Source organism: Heterodontus francisci, chromosome 4, assembly GCF_036365525.1.
Source record: "Heterodontus francisci isolate sHetFra1 chromosome 4, sHetFra1.hap1, whole genome shotgun sequence".
In the NCBI taxonomy this organism is placed as follows: domain Eukaryota; kingdom Metazoa; phylum Chordata; class Chondrichthyes; order Heterodontiformes; family Heterodontidae; genus Heterodontus; species Heterodontus francisci.
The window spans coordinates 56531188-56551027 of record NC_090374.1 but is presented as its reverse complement, the minus strand read 5'-3'; the positions used below and the strand labels follow the sequence as shown (position 1 = coordinate 56551027).

General features: G+C 43.0%; 1 protein-coding gene across 5 annotated transcripts in view; it reads left to right on the top strand.

Moving 5' to 3' along the window:
• gtf2h2 (general transcription factor IIH, polypeptide 2) overlaps positions 1-19579 on the top strand; it is a 56183-nt gene extending 36604 nt beyond the window's left edge. For 4 of the 5 annotated variants that reach the window (XM_068029575.1, XM_068029572.1, XM_068029574.1 and 1 more), the window contains 5 exons: positions 7866-7929; positions 8532-8635; positions 12908-13010; positions 14992-15031; positions 17051-19579. In XM_068029575.1, coding sequence (XP_067885676.1) covers positions 7866-7929; positions 8532-8635; positions 12908-13010; positions 14992-15031; positions 17051-17164 — 425 coding nt within the window. In that variant the 3' untranslated portion in view covers positions 17165-19579. The remainder of the gene's footprint in view (positions 1-7865; positions 7930-8531; positions 8636-12907; positions 13011-14991; positions 15032-17050) is intronic. The other variant, XM_068029576.1, reaches the window with a different exon arrangement.
• Positions 19580-19840: the final 261 nt, after the last annotated feature.

Sequence of the window (19840 nt, the reverse complement as noted above, 5' to 3'; positions counted from 1 at the left end):
ACTTGCAGGTGGTGGTGTTCCCATGCATCTGCTGCTCTTGTCCTTCTAGGTGGTAGAGGTCGTGGATTTGGAAGGTGCTGTCTAAGGAGCCTTGGTGTGTTGCTGCAGTGCAGCTTATAGATGGTACACACTGCCACTGTGCGTTGGAGGTGGAGGGAGTGAATGTTTGTGGATGGGGTGCCAGTCAAGCGGGCTGCTTTGTCCTGGATGGTGTCAAGTTTCTTGAGTGTTGTTGGAGCTGCACTCATCCAGGCAAGTGGAGAGTATTCCATCACACTCTGGACTTGTGCCTTGGAGATGGTGGACAGGCTTTGGGGAGTCAGGAGGTGAGTTACTCACCGCAGGATTCCTAGCCTCTGACCTGCTCTTGTTGCCACGGTATTTATATGGCTACTCCAGTTCAGTTACTGGTCAATGGTAGCCCCCAGCATGTTGATAGTGGGGAATTCAGCATTCGTATTGTCATTGAATGTCAAGGGGAGATGGTTAGATTCTTTTTTTGGAGATGGTCATTGCCTGGCACTTGTGTGGCGCAAATTTTACTTGCCACTTATCAGCCCAAGCCTGGATATTGTCCAGGTCTTGCTGCACTTCTGCATGGACTGCTTCAGTATTTGAGGAGTCGCGAATGGTGCTGAACATTGTGCAATCATCAGCGAGCATCCCCACTTCTGACCTTATGATGGAGGGAAGGTCATTTGATGAAGCAGCTGAAGATGGTTGGGCCTAGGACACTACCCTGAGGAGCTCCTGCAGTGATGTCCTGGAGCTGAGATGATTGACCTCCAACAACCACAACCATCTTCCTTTGCGTTAAGTACGACTCCAACCAGCGGAGGGTTTTCCCCCTGATTCCCATTGACCTCAGTTTTGCTAGGCCTCCTTGATGCCATACTTGGTCACATGCTGCCTTGATGTCAAGGGCAGTTCCTCTCACCTCACCTGTTGAGTTCAGCTCTTTTGTCCACGTTTGAACCAAGGTTGCAATGAGGTCATGAGCTGAGTGGCCCTGGCGGAAACCAAACTGAACATCACTGAGCAGGTTATTGCTAAGCAAGTGCCGCTTGCTAGCACTGTTGACCATACCTTCCATCACTTTACTGATGATCGAGAGTAGACTGATGGTGCGGTAATTGGCCATGTTGGATTTGTCCTGCATTTTGTGTGCAGGATATACCTGGGCAATTTTCCACATTGCACGGTAGATGCCAGTGTTGTAGCTGTACTGGGACAACTTGGCTAGGAGTGCGGCAAGTTCAGGAGCACAGCCCTTCAGTACCATTGCCGGAATGTTGTCAGGGCCCACTTCCTTTGCTGTATCCAGTGCCTTCAGTCATTACTTGATATCACGTGGAGTGAATCGAATTGGCTGAAGACTGGCATCTGTGATGCTGACGACTTCAGGAGGAGGCTGAGATGGATCATCAACTTGGCATTTCTGGCTGAAGATTGTTTCAAAGGCTTCAGCCTTATCTTCTGCTCTGATGTGCTGGGCTTCCCCACCATTGAGGATGGGAATATCTGTGCAGCCAACTCCTCCAGTTAGTTGTTTAACTGTCCACCACCATTCACGACTGGATGTGGCAGGACTACAGAGCTTAGATCTGATCTGTTGGTTATGGGATCGTTTAGCTCTGTCGATCGCATGAACAAAGAACAAGAAAAATACAGCATGGGAACAGGCCATTCGGCCCTCCAAGCCTGCGCCGATCATGATGCCTGTCTAAACTAAAACCTTTTGCACTTCCAGGGGCCGTATCCCTCTATTCCCATCCTATTCATGTATTTGTCAAGATGCCTCTTAAACGTCGCTATCGTATCTGCTTCCACCACCTCCCCCAGCAGCAAGTTCCAGGCACTCACCACCCTCTGTGTAAAAAAAACTTGCCTCGCACATCCCCTCTAAACTTTGCCCCGCACACCTTAAACCTATGTCCCCTAGTAACTGACTCTTCCACCCTGGGAAAAAGCCTCTGAATATCCACTCTGTCCATGCCACTGATAACTTTGTAAACCTCTATCATGTCTCCCCTCCACCTCCGTCGTTCCAGTGAAAACAATCCGAGTTTATCCAACCTCTCCTCATAGCTCATGCCCTCCAGACCAGGCAATATCCTGGTAAACCTCTTCTATACCCTCTCCAAAGCCTCCACATCCTTCTGGTCATGTGGCGACCAGAATTGTACGCAATATTCCAAGTGTGGCCTAACTAAGGTTCTGTACAGCTGCAGCATGACTTGCCAATTTTTATACTCAACGCCCCGACCGATGAATGCAAGCATGCCGTATGCCTTCTTGACTACCTTTTCCACCTGCGTTGCCACTTTCAGTGATCTGTGGACCTGTACGCCCAGATCTCTCTGCCTGTCAATACACCTAAGGGTTCTGCCATTTACTGTATACTTCCCACCTGTATTAGACCTTGCAAAATGCATTACCTCACATTTGTCCGGATTAAACTCTATCTGCCATTTCTCTGCCCAAGTCTCCAACCGACCTATATCCTGCTGTATCCTCTGACAATCCTCATCACTATCCGCAACTCCACCAACCTTTGTGTCGTCCGCAAACTTACTAATCAGACCAGCTACATTTTCCTCCAAATCATTTATATATACTACAAACAGCAAAGGTCCCAGCACTGATCCCTGCAGAACACCACTCGTCACAGCCCTCCATTCAGAAAAACACCCTTCCACTGCTACCCTCTGTCTTCTATGACAGAGCCAGTTCTGTATCCATCTTGCCAGCTCACCTCTGATCCCGTGTGACTTCACCTTTTGTACCAGTCTGCCATGAGGGACCTTGTCAATGGCTTTACTGAAGTCCATGTAGACAACATCCACTGCCCTTCCTTCATCAATCATCTTCGTCACTTCCTCAAAAAACCTGATCAAGTTAGTGAGACACGACCTCCCCTTCACAAAACCATGCTGCCTCTTGCTAATAAGTCCATTTGTTTCCAAACGGGAGTAAATTCTGTCTCGAAAAATCCTCTCCAATAATTTCCCTATCACTGACGTAAGGCTCACCGGCCTGTAATTTCCTGGATTATCCTTGCTACCCTTCTTAAACAAAGGAACAACATTGGCTATTCTCCAGTCCTCTGGGACCTCACCTGTAGCCAATGAGGATACAAAGATTTCTGTCAAGGCCCCGGCAATTTCCTCCCTTGCCTCCCTCAGTATTCTGGGGTATATCCCATCAGGCCCTGGGGACTTATCTACCTTAATGTTTTTCAAGACGCCCAACACCACCTCCTTTTTGGTATCGACATGACCCAGACTATCTACACACCCTTCCCTAGACTCACCATCCACCAAGTCCTTCTCTTTGGTGAATACTGATGCAAAGTACTCATTTAGCACCTCACCCATTTCCTCTGGCTCCATGCATAGATTCCCTCCTCTGTCCTTGAGTGGGCCAACCCTTTCCCTGGCTACCTTCTTGCTCTTTATATATGTATAAAAAGCCTTGGGATTCTCCTTAATCCTGTTGCCAATGACTTTTTATGACCCCTTTTAGACCTCCTGACACCTTCCTTAAGTTCCTTCCTACTTTCTTTATATTCCTCAAGGGCTTCGTCTGTTCCCAGTCTTCTATCCCTTACAAATACTTCCTTTTTCTTTTTGACTAGGTTCACAATATCCCTCGTTTTCCAAGGTTCCCGAAACTTGCCAAACTTATCCTTCATCCTCACAGGAACATGCCGGTCCTGGATTCTAATGAACTGACGTTTGAAAGACTCCCACATGTCAGATGTTGATTTACCCTCAAACAGCCGCCCCTAATCTAAATTCTTCAGTTCCTGCCTAATATTGTTATAATTAGCCTTCCCCCAATTTATCACCTTCACCCGAGGACTACTCTTATCCTTATCCACAAGTACCTTAAAACTTATGGAATTATGGTCGCTGTTCCCGAAATGCTCCCCTACTGAAACTTCAACCACCTGGCCGGGCTCATTCCCCAATACCAGGTCCAGTACGGCCCCTTCCCTGGTTGGACTATCTACATATTGTTTCAAGAAGCCCTCCTGGATTCTCCTTACAAATTCTGCCCCATCCAAGCCCCTAGCACTGAGTGAGTCCCAGTCAGTATAGGGGAAGTTAAAATCACCCACCACAACAACCCTGTTGCTTTTACATCTTTCCAAAATCTGTCTACATAGCTGCTTCTCTATCTCCCGCTGGCTGTTGGAAGGCCTGTAGTAAACACCCAACATTGTGACTGCACCCTTCCTATTCCTGAGCTCTACCCATATTGCCTCGCTGCATGATCCCTCCGAGGTGTCCTCCCGCAGTACAGCTGTGATATTCTCCTTAACAAGTAATGCAACTCCCCCACCCCTTTTTCATCCCCCTGTACCCCGCCTGAAGCATCTAAATCCTGGAACGTTTAGCTGCCAGTCCTGTCCTTACCTCAACCAAGGCTCTGTAATAGCAACAACATCATAGTTCCAAGTACTAATCCAAGCTCTAAGTTCATCTGCCTTACCTGTTATACTTCTCGCATTGAAACAAATGTACTTCAGACCAGCAGTCTGCTGTGCTCAGCAACATCTCCCTGCCTGCTCTTCCTCTCAGTCTTATTGGCCTTATTCAGTAGTTCCCCCTCAGTTATTTCACCTGCTGACCTACTGCTCTGGTTCCCACCCCCCTGCCACACTAGTTTAAACCCTTCTGAGTGACGCTAGCAAACCTCGCAGCCAGGATATTTGTGCCCCTCCAGTTTAGATGCAACCCGTCCTTCTAGTACAGGTCCCACCTGTCCCGGAAGAGATCCCTCTGAGTCTTCTCCCTGGAACTAGCATGCTGCTGATGCTGTTTGTCACGCATGTAGTTTTGGCTTGTAGCTTCACCAGGTTAACACCTCATTTTGAGGTATGCCTGGTGCTGCACCTGGCATGCCCTCCTGCACTCTTCATTGAACCAGGGTTGATCCCCCGGCTTGATGGTAATGGTAGAGTGGGGGATATGCCGGGCCATGAGGTTACAGATTTTGGTTGAATACAATTCTGCTGCTGCTGATGGCCCAAAGCACCTCATGGATGCCCAGTTTTGCGTTGCTAGATCTGTTTGAAATCTATCCCATTTAGGACGGTGGTAGTGCCACAGAACACGATGGAGGGTATCCTCAATGTGAAGACAGGACTTTGTCTCCACAAGGACTATGCGGTGGTCACTCCTACCAATAATATCATGGACAGATGCATCTGCGGCAGGCAGATTGGTGAGCATGATGTCAAGTATATTTTTCGCTCTTGGTTCCCTCACCATCTGCCGCAGATCCAGTCCAGCAACTGTGTCCTTTGGGACTCAGCCAGCTTGGTCAGTAGCGGTGCTACCAAGTCACTCTTGGTGATGGACATTGACGTCATCCACCCAGAGTACATTCTATGTCCTTGCCACTCTCAGTCCTTCCTCCAATTGGTGTTCAACATGGAGAAGGACCGATTCATCAGCTGAGGGAGGGCAGTAGGTGGTAATCAGCAGGATGTTTCCTTGCCCATGTTTGGCCCAATGACATGAGACTTCATTGGGTCTGGAGTCAATGTTGAGGACTCCCAGGGTAACTCCCTCCCAACTGTATTAAAACTGTGGCGCAACCTCTGCTGGGTCAGTCCTGCTGGTGGGACAGAACATACCTGGGGATGGTGATGGCTGGGACATTGTCAAGTTATGATTCCGTGAGTATGACTGTCAGACTGTTGCTTGACTAGTCTGTGGGACAGCTCTCCCAACTTTGGCATAAGCCCCCTGATGTTAGTAAGGAGGAGTGCAAGGTCATTTCCAGTGCCTAGATCGCTGCGGGTGGTTTCATCTGGTTTCATTCCTTTTCTTAGGCTTCGTAGTGGTTTGATACAACTGAGTGGTTTGCTAGGCCATTTCAGAGTCAACCACATTGCTGTGGGTCTGGAGCCAGACCAGGTAAGGACAACAGATTTCCTTCCCTAAAGGACATTAGTGAACCAGATGGGTTTTTACAACAGCCAATAATGGTTTCATGGCCATCATTAAACTAGCTTTTTAATTCCAGATTTTTATTAATTGAATTCAAATTCCACCTGCTGTGGTGGGATCAAACCCATGTCCCCAGAGACTCTGGGTTATTAGTCCAGTGACAATACCACTACGCCACCACCTCCCCTGACAAATTGTCTTCAAACCCTTTTCTAGGAGTCTAGAAAGTTTGATCGTTCATTGGTGTCATCTTCTTAGAAGGTTGACTGCCATGGACTTCCACCTCTGTCTGTCCTGTGCTGCCCTTACACATTGCGCATAGGTCAGCTGCATCTAGTCCATTATATCCATCATCCATTTTCTCCTCTGCTTCCCTCTCATTCATTGTCCGTCGATCTTTCTTTCCAATAATTGTCTACCTTCTGCTCTAATGATGTGACCGAAATACAATATCTTTCTCTTTTTGATGTGCACTAATTTCTCCTTTACTCCAGCCATTTCCAGCACTTTCTCATTAGTCTTTCTGTCAGTGTAGTTATGTGGAACATCCTCCTATATGTCCACATCTTGAATGCATTCAGATTATCAATAGTCTCTTTGTTTGTTGTCCATGTCTCCGAGGCATATAACGCAGATGACAAAATGTTGCACTTCAGCATTCTTTTCCTTCGATTCAGGTTCAGCTTCTTTGATAACATGTCTTTCAATTTGACAAATCTGGTCTTGGCTATCTCAGTTCTCCTTCAGATCTCACAATCACACCTCCCATCATCTGTGATAATCTGAGCAAAGTATGTGAACCTTTTCACTTGTTCCAGGACATTTACTTCAATTTTCACTTCCAGGATTAGGTCTCCACTTATCGCCGTTGTCTTGGTCTTCACATTCATAGTTAATCCATATTCCACTCTCCTTGCATTCGCTTTGTTCACAATTTCCTGTAGTGCCTCTTCTGACTCTGAAATCGGTGCAGTGTCATCTGTGTATCTCATGTTGTTGACGTTCAACCCACCAATGTTGCAATTTTGATAAATCTTCTATGCTTCTGAAGGTAGCTTCAGTGTAAAGGTTGAACAGTTTTGGGGATATAACACATCCCTGGCACACTCATCTTTTGATTGGGAAGCTGTCTGACAAGCCACTATCGCTTCTCATCATTGCTGATTGATTCCAATATAGATTCTGAATTATTTTATCATTTCTGTCAAATTTTAGTTTGTTTAAGTACTCCATTATTTTCTGATGGTAGACTCTATCAAATGCCTTCTCATAGTTTGATACATAGACAGCTTTTTGCACTTATTGACTAAAACCTATTACATTTCTAACTTTTCCCAGTTCTGATGAAAGGTCACCGACCTGAATTGTTAACTTTGTTTCTCTGTCCACAGATGCTGCATGACCTGCTGAGTATTTGCAGAATTTTCTATTTTTATTTCAGATTTCCAGCATCCACAGTAATTTGCCTTTGTACAACTTCAGCAGGCCTGATATCCTGTGCTAGTTGATTAACAACACAACAACAAAGCCCTGGCTTCAGGGTGTGGAAAAAGTGAATGTTGTGGAAAAGTGGATGGGATTTTAATATCTGAATAGTGCTATGGGATGTTGGTCCATACATCCAGTATTTGCCTAAGCAATGGCCTTGTATTGTCATTAGATTTTGTCTTGGGTAGAGAGAATCTATACATTTTTTTCAGTCCTGAGAACATTCCCTATTTGCTTTTTCATTTAATTTTGCAGATATTGCATTAAGATACATTTCCTTTACACAGGTATCAGCATTAATGATTAGGCTGGTTTCTAGATAAAATGTATTTAGTTTTGTAAACTGTTTGTGTTAAGGAATGAAATGTTTTTGAAATGAAATAGAAATATTCATTATTTTCTTTTCATTGTAAGGTTTCCCCCAGCATACAGTGGTATCCTTGTCAGATCAGGATGCAAAACCATGTTTCAGCATGGCGTAAGTATGATAAACAATGGACAGTAGTTTGAAACAGTATATGAATTTATATTTAATGCAAACTATTAGTTTGGTAGTTAGCTTACCAAAGTCATTCCAGTTGTGCAGAAAGTGAGTACTTTTTTAACAATAAAAGAAATTGATGCTGCAGTGATGCTTTTGGAAGTTGAATGATATGTTTTGAAGATTTTGTTAGTCAATTAGCTTAGACTAACTTTCTGATTGACTTAATTATAGTCGTTCTTATTTTGTTGTAGTTTTTTTAATGAGCATATATTTTGAATCAATTTCCTCCTTTTTTCAGTAATTTGATTTCCTACTTTGCGTAGCAACTCTGCAGCTGAGGCATTGGGCAAACTACTCTGAAGATGGTGCTAGTGCCCCCTGACACCAGGTCAAATGTTCTCACTCTCTCCCCAATGGTTTAGATTGGGAACTGAGCAGAGTGGAACTTCTTCAACCTGTATCCATCCTTGCTCTTGTTTCCATGTTTCTTTTAAGGTCTTAAAATTTACAAACTTATGTTGTAAACTGAGTATAATTATGTTACTATTTATGCTAAGTCAATTTACATTTTCTGTATTAACTTATTGTGTTTTCAGACATTTAGATAGCAGTAGTGGGCCAGTCTTAACACTTGGTGGATATTATTGCCCCCAGTGCAGAGCTAAATATGCTGAACTGCCTGTGGAATGCAAAGTCTGTGGTGAGTATTTGCACTTACAAACTTAGAGGCATGGTTGAAAAGTTCCGTTTTTAGGAAACATTTGAAGGCAGGGTGGTTAGCAAGGTAAACTGGTTTTTGGAGAGAATTGTGGACACCAGTCACTGTGCTTTAGATTGTGGAACAGAGGAAATGGGGGAACAGTCAGTAATCTGGAGTCAAAGGTACAGAGCTTAGGAGAGGACCACTGGGACTCTGAGGGACTCTGGTGGGGGGGGACCATATTGGGATGGGAAGGGATTGTTTGAGATTATGCATTTACTGTGCTGGGGCAGCTAGGAATGAAACTTGAGGAAAGCAGTGCCATGGAGGTGGACACTGGAGGAATGCCAGCAGAGAAATGTGATGTAGTTAGTGTTGGCAGAGAAGCTGAGGAGGGGCAGTGAGTCATGGTCAGGTGCTGCTGTGACTTTGACAAGGTTGGTCTTGGTGCTGAGTGTAGGTTGGATGGTGAATTGGAGGGATCTGAACAGGGAGCAATGAATAAAGAATTACAATACAGAGCACGAAATTCAAGGAATGTGCATAAAAACAACCCTGAGCTAAGTTACAAACTATCTGTTTCAATTTGGCATTACTGTTTGACCTAGCCAGGTATCTTGTTGGTCAGATAGCCAGGCTTCATGGGCTGCAGTTTGGACACTTTGCAGTGTATGATAAAATCCTAATTCACAGATTGGGCAGAGATTACAGAAAAGTCAGTTCTTAAGGGAAGGCAGTGGCAGAGACACAGGGTATTGCTCTGGGGACATGGGTTTGGATCCTGCCACGGCAGAAGGTGGAATTTGAATACAATTAATAAATCTGGAAATAAAAGCTAGTCCAATGAGGGCCACGAAAACATTGTTGATTGTCCTAAAACCCCATCAGGTTCACTGTTCTTTAGGGAAGGAAATCTGCTGTCCTTACCTGGTCTGGCCTACATGTGACTCCAGACCCATAGCAATGACTCTTAAATGCCCTCTGAAATGGCCTAGCAACCCACTCAGTTGTATCAAACCGCTACAAAGTCAATAAAGAATGAAACCGGACGGACCACCCGGCATTGACCAAGGCACCGGAAACGACAACAGCAAACCCAGCCCTGTCGAACCTGCAAAGACCTCCTTATTAAAATCTGCGGGTTTGTGCCAAAGTTGAGAGAGCTGTCCCACAGACTAGTCAAGCAGTAGCCTGACATAGTCACATCACAGAATCATACCTGACAGACAATGTCCCAGACACCGCCAGCACCATCCCCGGAAATATCCTGTCCCACCTGCAGGACAGAACCAGCAGAGGTGGCAGCACAGTGGTATACATTCGGGAGGGAGTTGCCTTGGGAGTCCTCAGCATGGACTCCAGACCCCATGAAGTCTCATGAAATCAGGTCAAACATGGGCAAGGAAACCTCCTGCTGATTACCACCTACCGCCCCATCACAGCTGATGAATCAGTGCTTCTCCATGTTGAGCACCAGTTGGAGGAAGCACTGAGGGTGCCAAAGGCGTAGAATGTACTCTGGGTGGGGGACATCCATGTCCATCACCAAGAGTGGCTCGGTAACACCTTTACTGACCAAGCTGACCGTGTCCTAAAGGACATAGTTGCTAGGCTGGGTCTGCGGCAGGTGGTGAGGGAACCAACAAGAGGGAAAAACATGACTTCATCCTCACCAACATGCCTGCTGGAGATGCATCTGTCCATGACAGTATTGGTAGGAGTGACCACCGCACAGTCCTTGTGGAGACAAAGTCCCATCCTCACATTGAGGATACCCACCATTGTGTTGTGTGACACTACCACCGTGCTAAATGGAATAGATTTTAAACAGGTCTAGCAACGCAAAACTGGGCATCCGCTGTGGGCCATCAGCAGCAGCAGAATTGTACTCAACCCCAATCTGTAACCTCATGGCTGCAGGAGGGCATACCTCAAAATGAGGTGTCAGCCTGGTGAAGCTACAAGCCAAAACTACATGCGTGCCAAACAGCGTAAGCAGCGTGCGATAGACAGAGCTAAGCAATCCTACAACCAACGGATCAGATCTAAACTCTGCAGTCCTGCCACATCCAGTCGTGAATGGTGGTGGATAATTAAACAAGTAACTGGAGGAAGTGGCTCCACAAATATCTCCAGCCTCAATGATGGGGGAGCCCAGCACATCAGTGCGAAAGATAAGGCTGAAGCATTTGCAACAATCTTCAGCCAGAAGTGCCGAGTTGATGATCCATTTTGACTCCCTCCTGAAGCCCCAACATCACAGATGCCAGTCTTCAGCCAATTTGATTCACTCCACATGATATAAAGAAATGACTGAAGGCACTGGATACTGCAAAGGCAATGGGGCCCTGACAACATTCCGGCAATAGTACTGAAGGGCTGTGCTCCTGAACCTGCTGCGCCCTTAGCCAAGCTGTTCCAGTATAGCTACAACACTGACATCTACCGAGCAATGTGGAAAATTGCACAGGTATGCCCTGTACGCAAAAAGCAGGACAAATCCAACCTGGTCAATTACCGCCCCATCAGTCTACTCTCGATCTTCAGTAAAGTGATGGAAGGTATCATCGACAATGCTAGCAAGCGGCACTTACTTAGTAATAACCTGTTCAGTGACGCTCAGTTTGGGTTCCGCCAGGGCCACTCAGCTCCTGACCTCATTACAGCCTTGGTTCAAACATAGAAAAAAGAGCTGGACTCAACATGTGAGGCGAGAGTGACTGCCCTTGACATCAAAGCAGCATTTGACCGAGTATGGCATCAAGGAGGCCTAGCAAAACTGGAATCCAGGAAAAACTCTCCGCTGGTTGGAGTCATACCTAGCACAAAGGAAGATGGTTGTGGTTGTTGGAGGTCAATCATCTCAGCTCCAGGACATCAATGCAGGAGTTCCTCAGGGTATTGTCCATGGCCCAACCATCTTCAGCTGCTTCATCAATGACCTTCCTTCAATCATAAGGTCAAAAATGGGGATGTTCGCACAATGTTCAGCACCACTCCCGACTCCTCAATTATTGAAGCAGTCTGTGTAGAAATGCAGCAAGACCTGGACAACATCTAGGCTTGGGCTGATAAGTGGCAAGTAACCTTCGCGCCACACAAGTGCCAAGCAATAACTATCTCAAACAAAAGGGAATCTAACCATCTTGCCTTGATGTTCAATTGTATTATGATCGCTGAATCCCCCACTGACAACAACCTGTGTCTTACCATTGATCAGAAACTGAACTGGAATAGCCATATAAATACTATGGCTACAAGAGCAGGTCAGAGGCTAGGAATCCTGCGGCAAGTAACTCACCTCCTGACTCCCAAAGCCTGTCCACCATCTACAAGGCACAAGTCCAGAGTGTGATGGAATACTTGCCACTTGTCTGGATGGGTGCAGCTCCACCAACACTCAAGGAGGTCGACATCATCCAGGACAAAACAGCCCGCTTGATTAGCACCCCATCCACAAACATTCACTCCCTCCCCCACCGATGCACAATAGCAGCAGTATGTACCATCTACAAGATGCACTGCAACAACTCAACAAGGCTCCTAGACAGCACCTTCCAAACCCACGATCTCTACCACTTAGAAGGACAAGGGCAGCAGGTGCAAGGGAACACCACCACCTGCAAGTTCCCCTCCAAGCCACACACCAACCTGACTTGGAACTATATTACCATTCCTTCACTGTCGCTGGGTCAAAATCCTGGAACTCCCTTCCTAACAGCACTGTGGTTGTAGCTACCCCACATGGACTGCAGCGGTTCAAGAAGGTGGCTTACCACCACCTTCTCCAGGGCAATTAGGGATGGGCAGTAAATGCTGGCCTAGCCAGCATATATATATCACAAACCACTGACCACCTCCAGGCGCGTATCCATTGTCTCTCGAGATAAGGAGGCCCAAAAGAAGAAAGAAAGAATATATATGATATATATATGCTGGCTATTTTCATACAAAACGACAAGGGAACATATAAGCACACAGAGCTCCAAAAAGATAGCAGAACTCTCTCTCATATATATATATATATATATATGAGAGAGAGTTCTGCTATCTTTTTGGAGCTCTGTGTGCTTATATGTTCCCTTGTCGTTTTGTATGAAAATATTTTGTAAAATATTTGAAGTTTGCACATAGGGCAAAAATTGTTTTGTGTACTATCGTTAATAACCTTTCTATACTTAAGCTGGTGTTGACCTGTAAAAAACAACACATTAAGAGTGCCTGAAGGCAGCATTCTATCCATAATTGGAAGTTTTTTCCCATTTACTTTAGGTCTTACATTAGTATCTGCACCTCACTTGGCAAGGTCTTACCACCACCTGTTCCCATTGGATGCATTCAGAGAAACTTCCTTAGAGGAGATTGAGGGACCAAGGTATGTAAAGGACACTGCATAGTTGGAAAAAAAATCAGAATGTTTTTGTTCAATAAAAACTGAAAAATGGTCCTTGTAGTATTATTTTCCTCTTGAGATCTCTCCTCGTTTGCCAGAGAAAATGGTATTTAAAGGATTTTTATTTCACCATAGCAACAGGCTAATATTGCTGGTATGGCTCTGATTAGTTCGTGCTTTCACTTCAGGAGGTTGTGGGGTCAAGCCCCATTGGAGATTTCAGGACAAAGTCTTGGCTGTTGCTTCAACACATCATTGAGGGACTGCTGGATTGTCAGAAGCGCTATCTTTAAAAAGATGTCAAACTGTGTCCCCGTCTTCCTGTTAAGGTAAAGGCTGCGTTTGCTGACAATGCAACCACTAGGTGGCTCAGTACTGGCACAAGAGCAAATGCAGTCTTATCGACTGAAAAGTCACTGTCTGTGACGTCTCGGGCAGCTGCCAGTAATAAAAATGCTACTGCTCAATTTGACACAAAAAATGAATTGAACCAAAACCCCCTCACCTCTCCATCCCGCTATCGCCCCCTCAATTGCCGCATTCAGGTTTGTGCTGCCTCCTGCATTCGCTGCTTCCCTTCGTCCGCCTGCTTGCTGCTCCGTCCCGCCATTCTCTCCTGCACCTGTCAGCTCGCCGCTCCTTCCTGCCGCTCGTTCCCCGCCTTTCTGCCTGGGGAAGCAGGAGGTGGGGGGGGGGTGGTGATGGCTGTAGGTATCGGTTAGGCAGGAAGTAGGCAGCCGGGAGCGGGAGTGAATGGCAGGATGGAGCAGTGAGCAGATGGGCGCTGGAGGGAGCGGGGAAGAAAAGCAGTGATTGAGGTGGTGATTGCGGGAGGGAGCGGGGTACTGTTGGGGTGGGGGACGGAAGTGGCGATTGCAGCCATTGAAGGGTGAGGCAACACTCGAACATCATTGTGTCTGACATCATTAAGTGGTGTTGTCACCACGCGCATGCACGGATTCATACTGGCAAGCAGGCAAATGCTCGGATGCATTGATGATGTTGGTGATCGCTCTGCGCATGCTCTGCGTTGTCAGAAGACACGATCCCATAGCACTATTCAAAGAAGAGCAGGGTTTTGGTGCCTGAGCCAACATTTCTCCCTGAATAACACATCAGAAACACGTTAGGTGATTACTCATTTGTTTGTTGCTTGTGGACAAACTGGTTGTACAAAATAGCTTCAAAATAACTTCAAAAATAGTTATTGGTTGGAAAGCTCGTTGGGACGACCTAGGGACATGATGAGGCATGATATAAATTAAAGTTTCTTTTTATGGAGTGCAGCAGGCTTCATGTTATATACAACAGTGAGATAGTAACAAAAATAACTGAAATCAGACCAACAAAAGTGTAAGTTTGTGTTTCTCGTTCTGTAGCTTCTACTGATTATACTTCATGGAACTACCAGATCATTACATCTGCTATTACCCACACAGCATTAAAAGTTGTGTATTCTGCAGTGTGCAAATTTGTGATTTGTTTTTGTGTCCTCTAGGTTAGTAATACTTGAACTAATGTGTATTTAAAGAATGGAATTTTGCTCCACTGATGACTGAGAAAGTTTATTCAGTGTGTGACTGAGCCATATAGACAAAGAAGGTCCCAACTACGACCTCTGGTTTGTGCAGATTTAGCACTGGAATAAGCCTCAGTGCCCTTAACTTTGGGAGGAGAAAACAAACCAGAGTTCCTGCATCTGAGTGCTATTTAGTGACCTCTGCTGGAAGAGTGTTCGGGGAAGACAGGAAAACGCTTGTCTGTGATATTCTACATGTTTTAATAGCTTGCCAACACTCGCTGTTGAAGCTTACACATGACAGTTGGGAGAGGAATCTGAAGGTACTTGGTGCCTGTGGAACCATACCCCAGCAAGGAGTTCATGACTTCAAGAGGGGAATTGAAGGAAGAAAAATTGCTAGAGAAAAAAAATACGTAATATTTCTGTCCTTTATTTATTTAGGTACTGTCAAGGTTGTCAGGGGGAGTTGAAAGATCTGAATGTAAGTATTATATATGAAAGACTAATGCAAAACAGATCCATAACATTCTTATTGCAGTTTCACATCTTGGAAAATGGTGGCTGCTGTCAATATTGCAGCCACATCTAATATTAGAGCTGAAGAAATTGCCCTCTCCATGTAGTGACTGATTCAATTGGTTATGGGCCCCGTGGAGACCACCAACAAACCAAAAGAATCAAATACACCAACTGACCCCAAGTTAGGAAACCAAATGGACAAGATTTCACTTTTATAAACTTTATTTTAACATTCAAACATAAACCAACGTAAGTTAAACATGAACTAATAGTTAAATTGCGGTTGGTATATATCTTAAAAGTTACGTTAATTAGCAGTTGCATCATAGGTGGCCCTTACGGATCCTCTGAACAGTCTTTATCAGCACGGTGGCGTTGATCAGTCCCACAGTGCAATAAAATCAGGATCTTCCTCCCGTAATTTTTCAAGTTTTGTCCTCTAGGACACTGATATGGAACTAATGAGGTCCTGTCAGTAGCAAGCAATGCGATCTTCCCTTTAATGGTTTGATTTTGTCACCTCTCGAACAACCTCGGTCTTGCCCACTACCGTTCTGATGGCATGGCACCACGGATCACTCTTTCAGTCACCAAAGATAGCTGTCATAAGTCATTCACCAATTTCACCAATGGTTAGCCCTCAGTCCAGGCTCCTTTGCCTGCAATCAAAAAAATTGTTTTAACTGACTGCTTTGTTGTCTGCTTCTCTCAAAGCACAAAACCTGCAGCTCTAAGCCTATCTCTAAACAATAACTGGCTTATTTTTCTATCCACTACAGAGTCCTTCTCAACTCTCAAAACTGAAACTTACCCTCCAGTCACATATCCTTGGTATATTTTTAAAAACTGTTTTTTCTCAGTCACAGGACTGTTTGTTTGTCTAACCTGGGTTTGACTTCCCAGAACTTGGAATCCTTTAGTTTCAATTTCAAATCAGGCACTGTCTCAAAAAAATCAAACACAAGCTGTATAGAACTCAGTCTACACACGAAGACTGCATCACACAATTACACATTTATATTGTTACAGTAATGATCCTGACTTGAGTTTTATGAAATATAATCAGCATATTGGACTACCTGGGTGAATTTGTAATTTGTTTAAAACAAATTCAGCTTTTCCATCAGGGGCCCTACTTAAAATTCAGATGAATGGAATTCCAGTTAAAATGAAGGAGAATGTTGCATTTAAGGAGATTAGTAAGTGCTGTTAGTCATTAAGTTCTGAACTTTTTATCTCAATTTGAATATTAGGATGCCAGTCCCCACTTGATATTGTGACAGTTTGCTGAAGATAGATCTACCAAATAAATCACTTGGCTAGGTATTTTCCGGCTGGCTGATGTATTGACATGGGAGGTCTCCAGCAGCTTGCTTTATTACTATAAAACATTGAAATGTCACTTATGCAAGAAATAAAATCATGTATTTTACAGTGTTTATAGAAAAGTATATCAAACACTACTTAGTCAAGACATATAGACCACAGGTTAATTCCCTGGTCAGTATTTAGTTAGCTAATCTCAGTCAGAGCAGCAGCTGGCTGCTACAATTATTTTAGCACAACTGCTGAACTGCGGGGAGCATAATTGACCAAACATCCTGGTTCTGATCACGATCCAGTATTTCTTGCTGTAAGTGTGTGTGTGGCTATTGGGTGATGGTGGGAGAGGGCTCAGATGCGATACCCTTGATAGTTCTGTAGCCTGCTGCCAAATGCATGGTTCTCCTGTGATGTTACATTAAGTCAAATGATACATATTTGAACAGAATGCTTCCCAGTGGGAAATTGGAGAACAAACTGTCATTGCATCCTTGTAGCTGGTTGAATAGTGATACTGACAGACTTGATAGAATTTTCTCCCTGCCCCTTCATCTTCCAGGTGAGATGGGGTACGTGGTATTGAAGAGGAAAATACATTATCCATTGTGCTTTCATGGCTTTAAGATTTCTGTCTGATTCTTTCATTGTTTTTTTACAGGTATACATCTGCACTGTATGCGAGAACATTTACTGTGTGGAGTGTGATATTTTTATTCATGATACTTTGCATTGTTGTCCTGGATGTATTCACAACCAAACCAATCCTCAATGACTGTAAAATATAATAGATTAATAAGTAGCCAACTAATATTTTCACTTTTATTAAAAGAATATCCTCTATATCCATAGCTAAAAGCCTCATTCGCTGAAACGTATTTTGCTCATGCAACATCTGACCTGATAAATGTGATTCTGACCTGAAACTTTACAACTATAGCTTTTGTTAAAATAAGTAGTTTTGCAATACTGTCAATTATATAAGTTTCATTTAAAGCCAATTTCAAGCATACATGAACAGTAACTGAGTAAGCCTTGGTCACACTGATGTTGACATAAACTACCTACTTGTTTGCTCCTTTGTTTTCAGTTTTTATGGATTCTCCAGTCATAATTTTACAAATTTATTTTTAGATTTTTTTAAATTGCTTTTCACCTGAAAATGAACAGACCTGGGATTTACCTTGATAGCTCAGTTGGTCAATGATTTGCACAATGGTTTTCTGAACCGTATGACCAAAAATCTCCTTATTGTGAATTAGCTAACTTTAGTTGGAGTAGCTAATAGAATAACTAAAGGCTTCTGTGTTCCTAGGTAATAAGAAAATCAGCTAGTCTTCCTATTCAATGAGCTCTTCTTGAAATTGCATATACTGTATGTGGATAGAATTGGAATTGACTTTGATGCCCCATAATCAAATAGATGATCAGCACTTGTCTTGTACCTGAAGAATGGCCATTTGGGCAATATCTGGGGTCTCCTAGCATCCATTGAGCCCAGTCTGAGTCAGCACCTTCACAAGAGCCTGAAGGGGAGAAAGACATTTTGACTAATTTAGCACAACACCCAGCTGCATTATTCTCCACAGCAATATTGAAAAGTAAACAATATGTATTTATGGTGTTCCTAGTTTCTAATTCATTTTTAAAATAAGAAACATATCCAATGAAATAGATATGTGAAGGTTTTTGTTGAATTTTCTTCATAAGTTACACCTAGAAAATGGAAGACTCATGTGAAATGAGGAGAGAAACATGAATTTATTTTTTAAAACTGCTTTCTTTCACTGTTACAGCAACCATGGAAGGCATTATAGCCAAATTAAATTGTGTTCTTGACTGACAAAGTACATAGAGTAGGGATTACTGAATAACACTCTGAATGGAAACCCTGGTTGAATTCCTCTGGCCCAAGCTGTGATGCTGAAAGATCAATTGTAGCAACCCTAGCTGAAATTAGCTAACTGGACACAGATCTATAATTGAATCTAGGAACTTTTGGTCCGTGTTACTTAGTGCTATGTAAGGCAATTCCTTTATCCACAAGAGAATAAAGACTTTGTGTTTTGAAACTTGAAACATTGCTGGGAAATTTAAACAAAATTAAAGTTGAAAACAAAGAACCTGCCTATAGAAAATTAATACTGTATAAATACACACTTATTGGAGAAAAATAGGTTTCAATTACCACTTTTATACAAGTGGTTTCTTTTTAACTAATAAATATAAGCCTTATGATTTAAATATGATTTTGGCACTGGTTAGTTTTTTTTTATAGCACTTACAGGTTTACACTCTCTAATCTTTTAAAGCCAGTCATCATTCCAAAGATTATGAAGACTACTCTATTTACGATGTTTCTTGTTTCATCAATTGATATTTTCAAAATGTTAATATCTGGTGCTATCTACTAAGTTGATGTGTGTGGTGAACTCCATTTGTGTACACTGTCTCTTTGTCTTGGGAAAGTGCTTTTAAATTTGAATAAGAAACGTGTTATTGAAACAGACTGGGAGGGAAATGTAACTTACTTATCAAGAGATATCAAGATTGCTTTTGTAAAGAAAATATAAATGTTTGCCATAAAGGAAGTATATTTTTGCTAATCATAATGGCTTGAAATATCCATTATCCTCTGATGCAAAGCTAGTTTAGGCCCAAGCAGAAACACGTGTGTTTTTCGACAGGAATTTTTGAAATTCGAATGTAAAATATTAACAGATTCAGTGCACTTCTATGGACATGTATTTTTTGTGGGTAGACCATGGAAGTCTGATCTATATGAACAATGAACCTTTACCAAGACTGGTATGGCAGTCAACTGTCACATTTATAATTATAGGTTTGATTGTGCTGAATCTTAAGTGCAGCTCCACACAAGTTGATTTGTTATTCTCTGTGCAAGTTGATCTTAACTTTCTTTTTGAAGCATTTAATATTTATTAGAAAGGAGTCAATGTGCTTCCTAATGCCAGTGAGCACTGTTTATTTTATTTTCAAGAGATTAGTGCTGTAATGTTACTAGCTATTATGGTTATTAGACAAGTTTTGTGCTCTCTAAATTGTGACCAGCATTAATGGTGTTTCCCTAAACTACCCCAAGTTTTGTAAAATTAATGTATTCAAAACAATTTGTATTTTATTGTGACTTATTAATAAAACACCTGATCATTTTGCTTATCTTTCTAAAATAAATGACTATTTATAGTAAGATCAATTGTATTGTTTTTCTTAGTCAGCAGTGGACTATCAAAGTCTAACATGTTTAACAATAAAATATCTTTATCCATTCTTACAATATCTAACTTCATAGTAATGAAAATAACATGGGTAAAGGAATTTCATATTTATGTTTGCAGTTTTGTAAGTAATCAATCCATAAGGCAAATTTTTATGAAAGTTTTACTTTTCCTGAGTTTAAAAAAAAAACATTTCTACTGTGTAATTTTCT